Source organism: Panicum hallii, chromosome 3, assembly GCF_002211085.1.
Source record: "Panicum hallii strain FIL2 chromosome 3, PHallii_v3.1, whole genome shotgun sequence".
Lineage (NCBI taxonomy): Eukaryota > Viridiplantae > Streptophyta > Magnoliopsida > Poales > Poaceae > Panicum > Panicum hallii.
Genome location: NC_038044.1, coordinates 25,047,581 through 25,054,658, shown reverse-complemented (window position 1 = coordinate 25,054,658; position 7,078 = coordinate 25,047,581). Strand labels below are relative to the sequence as shown.

General features: G+C 49.8%; 1 protein-coding gene across 1 annotated transcript; it reads left to right on the top strand.

The window, feature by feature from the left end:
• Nucleotides 1–1,657: 1,657 nt before the first annotated feature.
• LOC112887131 (inactive receptor-like serine/threonine-protein kinase At2g40270) lies at nucleotides 1,658–5,319 on the top strand. Its single transcript, XM_025953226.1, has 6 exons — nucleotides 1,658–2,399; nucleotides 2,562–2,607; nucleotides 3,153–3,688; nucleotides 3,782–3,972; nucleotides 4,189–4,321; nucleotides 4,442–5,319. Exons 1-6 carry the CDS (start codon nucleotides 2,285–2,287, stop codon nucleotides 5,029–5,031), a joined length of 1,611 nt encoding a protein of 536 aa, XP_025809011.1. The 5' UTR covers nucleotides 1,658–2,284; the 3' UTR covers nucleotides 5,032–5,319.
• Nucleotides 5,320–7,078: the final 1,759 nt, after the last annotated feature.

Sequence of the window (7,078 nt, the reverse complement as noted above, 5' to 3'; positions counted from 1 at the left end):
AAAACTAGAAGCTTTCCGAAGGAAGATTGGCGACAAATTGAAGGCCAATATTGAAGGAGCATCTTCTGAACCACCCCATCGTCGTCAGCGTCAAAGTGGACCACAGAGGTAATATCTAGGCCTCGAGAAGCTGGTCATGATGATCTTGTTGCCAACTATTTCTTTGCAAATCCTATATATACCGACGAGCAGTTTCGTAGGAGGTTTCGGATGAATAAGCCTCTATTTCTACGAATAGTTAGAACTCTCGGTGATTGGTCTCCTTTTTTACTCGAAGAGTGGATGCAACTGGTCGAGATGGCCACTCACCTCTTCAAAAGTGTACTGCAGCCATTCGAATGCTAGGATATGGCACACCGGCTGATGCACTTGATGAGGTACTAAAGATTGCGGCGAGCACATCTTTGGAGTGCTTAAAAATTTGACGAGGGGTAATTGAATGTTTGGTGGCGAGTACCTCCGTCCTACGAGAACTGATGAACTAGAGAAAATTCTACAACAGAATGAGTCCCGTGGATTTCTAGGCATGATCAGAAGAATTGCCCAAAAGGTTGGGCAGGCATGTTTACTCGTGGAGATATAAAAACTCCTACAATGATCTTTGAAGCGGTAGCATCACGTGATCTTCGTATGTGGCATGCTTTTTTCGGTACAGTTGGGGTCTATAATGATATCAATGTGTTGAACAGGTCATCACTATTCATTGATGCGATAAAAGAAGAAGCCCAAAGAGTGAATTATAATGTAAATGGAACGCAATATGACATGGGGTACTATCTCGCTGGTGGAATATATCCGGAGTGGGCAGCTTTTGTGAAGACAATATCTAAACCTCAAACAGAGAAACACAAATTATATGCACGATGTCAAGAAGGGGCAAGGAAGGATGTCGAGTGTGCATTTGGCATGTTGCAATCCCGTTTTGATATTGTTAATCATCCGGCACGGTTATAGAATCAGGATGATGTTGTTAATATAATGCAAGCTTGTGTTATCCTCCATAATATGATAGTCGAAGTTGAGAAGGAGTTGGTTAGAACTCCATTGGATTTGAATGAGAATCCGAGTGCAAACATTGTCCTACCACTGGAAGTGAGTACAAATGATAATCCTAACCCATGCTTTGCACAAGTGCTTAATAGAAACTCAGCAATCTGGGCTCGTTCTACACATAGACAACTGAAGAATGATTTAGTTGAGCATTTACGGTATCGTTGTGGGCAAAGGGAAATTTAGAACTTCATGTGTTAATCAAAGTATTACTTTTATATATCATATCATGTATTCCTAAGAACCTTCTCATATGAATATATATTATATATATGCTTCTCTAAGAGAGTCATGCGAATGCGAATTATTTGAATATATCATGTGTTCTCTCATGTAAGCACCCAAATAGCTACAAAGATCAAATTATGTACTAGATCACCATGATTTACATGTCAAATGATGAATTAAATATCTTGCAGACAGCTAAATAGACAACACCTGTCTAAACTGTTGTATAAGCTGTCTATTTAGCTATCTGTGTGTAATAAAAAGACAACAGCTGTCTAAACTATTGTACTTGCCCTTAGTAAATCTATATGAAATAGGCATATATTTTCTACATGATAGAATAAAAACTTATCTTGTCCTCTACATCCACACCCAACACTCCCAGTGAGAGAGTGGCTGGTTTTGAGTTCGTTCTTATTTATACAATCCTGACTCGAAGCACACCAACTGCAAGACGTCACCTGTCCCCTGGCCATCTATATCTACCGTTTACTCCGGTGCCATACAATCTTGTTTTGACCTCGCGACTCTCGAGTCTCGACGAAGCCGTTGTTGCTTCGGGCGGACCGGCACGTCTAAAAAGAGGGGCATCGGGCCAAGCGGGAATTAATTGCGGCGCGGCGGCCGGTGTGGTGTGGTGTGGCTCTGCTCTTGTGCTCGGGCTCGCGCTGCGTTTCTGGCTGCTGCGGCAGTGGCCAGTGGTCACCCCCGACCCCAAATCATCTCCACCTCCACCCCCTCCGCGTGGCCGTCTTCCCCGGCCTGCTCCCCACCATATCTGTCTGGTGCGTGGCGCCCTTCCTCCCCGGTCTCCACTTCCCACTGCGACGCTAGCTAGCTAGCTAGCTAGCCGAGGTAGAGGCGGCCAGGTCTCCCTCCCACGACCTCCACCTCCACCAAGTCGTCGCTTCCCTCTCTGGCTCTCGATCTCTGCTCTGTCTCTGCATGAGCTGCTGAAAGCGTGTGGCCTTCCACAATCAGTTCGTGGAGAGTTTCGTCGGCGTCCATGGAGAAGCTGCGCCGCCGCCGCCGCCGCCGCCGGCGGGTGGTGGGTGTCCTGCTGCTGGTGGCGCTGGTCTCCGTGCTCCCCGATCTCGGCAGCTGCAACGATGCCGGACAAGGTGTGTGACCTGTCTCTCTGCTCTTTCTTTTCTTCTGATTTTCTCCTTCGTATCCCGGTTTGCAATGTTGAGCATGGTGATTGGGCATGAATCTTTGATACTCGGTTCACGTCTCGAGAAACTGACACATACTTCGCCGATGCTAATTCTAACTTGTTGCAGGAACTCTGAACCCAGAGGAAGGAATCCGCTCCGACTCCGAAGCCCGGTGAGATCTCTCAACCCATCCTGATGAGCCACAACTATTCTTGTTTCCTTAGGCCATTCCGTTCCCTCGACTGTTTGCTTGCCTCGAATAATTGTTCATGATTGATCTAAACTTCTACAGTTTTAGTGCCATTAGGCAGAGGCCCTGTTTGTTTTCTGATGCAGATAGAATTCCGAAAGGCGGTATCATATTAGCTTGACTCCAACCATGTAGCCGATGACACATCTTCGGTACCGACCCTCCACTTTTCACCTGAAAAGTGAAAACGGCGAACAAAAATTCATGCAGATCACCTAACGTTGTCCACAAATATTTGGCACACCTATCTAGCTACCTTCCTGCATCGCGCTGCGCAAATTGTACGTAGACTCACTGGTAGATGGACCAAAGTTGAGCTTGGAATCATGCGTTGGCTGTCAGAAAGACGGAAACTGACAACTGAACTACCAAGCAGCAGCCCCGGATACGATGGCACATCACCTCTTGTCCGATTGTTCTTCACCCTCTTCTGCTCACTCCTTTTATCTCCATTCCATTATTGGCAGGATAATCCGCGGCGACCGTACACGAAAAATTCTGCAGGAGCAGCAGAACAAATACTGGTCCGGATATTTCGGCAACAAGGCGGCGTGGCCAGATTTCACCAACAACAATCCATCGACGTTCACGCCACAGTATCCGCAATGGCCACCATGGCCGTGGACACCGAAGGTTACGCCGCCGATGAGCTTTCCTCCGTCGCCTGCTCCGGCACCTTCGCCGGCGGTGGTCGCCAAGCCTTTGCCGCTGCCCGCGCATGATGGAAATCCTTCACACAGCATTGCACTGCCCCCACAGCCGCCGGCCGCGGTGGTGCCGGCCGGCACCGGCAGTAGGCCGGTGGTTGCCGGAGTTGCGCCTGGAGCGGGGCACTCTGGTCATGTTAGCAGGCCTGTCTATGTCATCGCCGCGGCGGGTGCCTCCCTCCTCGCGGCCGTGTCGGTGGCGCTCTTCGTCGTGTGCTACCGGTCCAGCAAGGTGGTCACCGTCAGGCCGTGGGCGACCGGCCTCAGCGGGCAGCTACAGAAAGCATTTGTCACAGGTGGTCCAGTTCATCCCTGACACCATGTTAAGTTGTGACAGGGCAGCTACATACAGCTTCTTGGAGATGCTTGACGGATGTTTCAACCTGCAGGCGTGCCATCACTGAAGAGATCGGAGCTTGAGCTCGCCTGCGAGGACTTCAGCAACATCATCGGCTCCTTGTCGGATTACATGGTGTACAAGGGGACGCTGTCGAGCGGCGTCGAGATCGCGGTGGTGTCGACGACCAAGAAGTTTGCCAAAGAATGGTCCAAGCACTGCGAAACACAGTTCAGGAAGAAGGTGAGAAATAAAGCTACTCTGAAACTGTACTGTCCAATTTGCTCTGAAGATTCACCATAAAACAAACAAATTGACATTAAGAGCAGGTACTAATGTGAATCTTTCCATACTTATGGCAAGGGCAGGTACTAATGTAAATCTTTCCATGCTAATGGCAACTGTACTAATGTAAATCTCCCCATATTATACTAATCGCAACTACTGTTTTGCTTTCAGATAACAAGCTTGTCCAGAGTCAACCACAAGAACTTCGTGAACCTGCTGGGCTACTGCCAGGAAGAGCAGCCCTTCACCAGGATGATGGTGTTCGAGTACGCTCCGAACGGCACACTCTTCGAGCATCTCCACGGTAATGGAGTAGAATCACTGCACTAGAACAGTATAAATTTCAGAATCATTAACAAGCCATATGTGCAAGAAATTCCACAGTAAAAGTGTCTGACACTGATGGTGTCTGTCTGCCCTGCAGTCAGAGAAGACGGCCACCTGGACTGGCCGACGCGCCTGCGGGTGGCCGTGGGCGTGGCCTACTGCCTGGAGCACATGCACCAGCTGAGCCCGCCGGAGATCCTGCGCACGCTGGACACGTCCACCATCTGCCTGACCGACGACTTCGCCGCCAAGATCTCCGACGTCTTCTTCTGCGACGAGCCCCGGGAGGAGGCGAGCCTGTCCCTGTCCCTGTCCCCGGCGCTGGCGGACAGGGAGAGCGTGGTGTACAGCTACGGGATGGTGCTGCTGGAGACCATGACCGGCCGGTTCACGGCATCGGGGGGCGGCCTGCTGGAGGGCTGGGCGGCGGGGTACCTGAGAGGGGAGCGGCAGCTCAGGGACGTGATGGACCCCGCGTTGCGGAGGTCCTTCCACGCCGCCACCGTGGACCGGCTGGACGGCGTCATCAGGGGCTGCACCGACCGCGAGCCCAGGCGGCGGCTGACGATGCCGGAGGTCGCCAGGCGGCTGAGGGAGATCACCGCCATGCCGCCCGACGCGGCGACCCCCAAGGTGTCGCCGCTGTGGTGGGCGGAGCTGGAGATCATCTCCACGGAGGTCAACTGAAACTGAAAACTGACGGACATGGGAATAGGAATGTTTGCAAAGATTTCATTGAAATTCCCAGCACAGGATCCCGTTCAAATGCACCTGAAACTGCCGTTTAGTTGAGAATACAGGTTGATTTTGTATTGTTTTTTTTTCCTTTTTTTCTGGTATTCATTTGTCCTGTAAAGTTTCTGTCCGTCGTGTACATACGAACAATAGAAAGCTACTGCAGCGTGTGGCCAGAGCAGACTTGCGCTGTGCTAAAATGATGAAATAAAGGTCTTACATCCACATTTCAGAACTAAACTACTCGTTGCAAACTTGCAATGTGTGGCTCTGTCCATTACAATTTCTGCAATCAACAAAGGTTGGGAGTACCGCACTATGGACAGGGAACACTTTCAGAAAACTCAGCGTCTCAGTCTAGCGACATCTGAACCAACAAGCTGTAGTGCATCAGTTGACTGATTAGATCACTATTCAACAGAAGAGCCTACCTTCTACTAGGAATCAACATTTCAGGAGCTCTGAATAAACATGTCATCTTTGCAGATAACAGCATAAACCTTTTATTCGTAAATTAGAACACAGTATCGTGTGAGATACTCCAATACAACCACCGACAGACCATAAAGGTGGACAGTGAAACAAGATACAAATAAATTGATTAACACTGACCAGTGACCACCTGCATGAGAGACAAACATACAGCATGTGCCTGAAGAAATGTAACTCTGCACTCTTGATATGTGTCTGAAGAAATCTAGTAAAACTGAATGCGAAAACAACAGCGCGTTGTGAAAACATAAAACAAGAATTTCTTGGCGCTGCAGTTATGAACTCTTGCAGCTATTACAGAGAACTGCGAGATACCAGTCCTGCAATTATATAACGGACTGATATTCTCCACTAAATGATTATGATACTATAAATGTGTTCCGAATAGAGTGCAGTAAATTAACAGACGTCGGGACAGATTTAGGGTGCCTTTGGTTGGGCTTCGATGGAGTGATTCCTACCTTAAAAGCTAGAATCTCAACCAAAGGGGTCCAGTAGGTGAGGTGATTCTCGAAAATCTACTGATTCGTTTAGTTTATTTGTGAAAGCTTCCCTCCCCCTAGATTTCTCTCCGTTTGGATGGAAATTCCCCACCATGCCACTGGTTACGAGGTAACGGTTCGTTTCTTATCTCTTTTTTTCTCTCCCCGCCGCATGTTCTCCCTGTCCAGAGCAAGCACGAGCACAAGCTGAGCTAGGGTTGGCGCCGCCGCCGGTCCGAGCGCTGCCGGTCGCCGTCTCTCTGGCCTACTCCGACGCGCGGTCCTTGCTCCGCCTCTCCCGCCGGTCCGCCGGATCCGTTCGTCGGGCCCCCGGAGCCTGGGACGCCGCCGCCGACGCCCTGCTCCGCCTCTCCCATCGGCCAGCCGTTGTTGCTCCGCCTCCCTGCCGGGCGCACGCGGCAGGATCTGTTGCCACCGTCGACGCCCTGCTCTGGCCCGAGGTGCGACGCCCTGCTCCGGCCCGAGGTGCACCAACTTCCCTGCTCCGGCTCGAGGTGATGCAACTTCCCTGCCCCCGTCCAAGGTGCTGCGACGCCCTGCTCCGGCCGACGCCCTCCCATTCTTCTCCTCCCTCCCTTCTTCTTTGCATATATATATGTGTCAGAGATGTTGTTCCAGTGTAGATTAATGGATGGAGATCAATTATTTGCTTATATGGTTGTTATTCTATGCATATGTGGGGATCAATTATTTGCTTATATGGTTGTTTTCTATGCATATGAATTGGTTGTTATTCTGTACATAACAGAGGTATAACAGACATTTGTATCTAAAATCCACAGCCAAAATAGATTTCAGCTAGCTCACAGCTGATTTCCCATAGCTGTCAGCTCAAATCAGATTCTCAGAAATCCATGGCTGAACCAAACCAACGGGACTCTTAACCAAGCCATCGGCGTGTGGCGTGATAGTAGCAGCAGGACGAAGGAACGAACGATAAAAGCGTAAAATCCTTGGCAAAGGCAGATTTGAATTCATTCACATGTACACTTATCTACCATGAA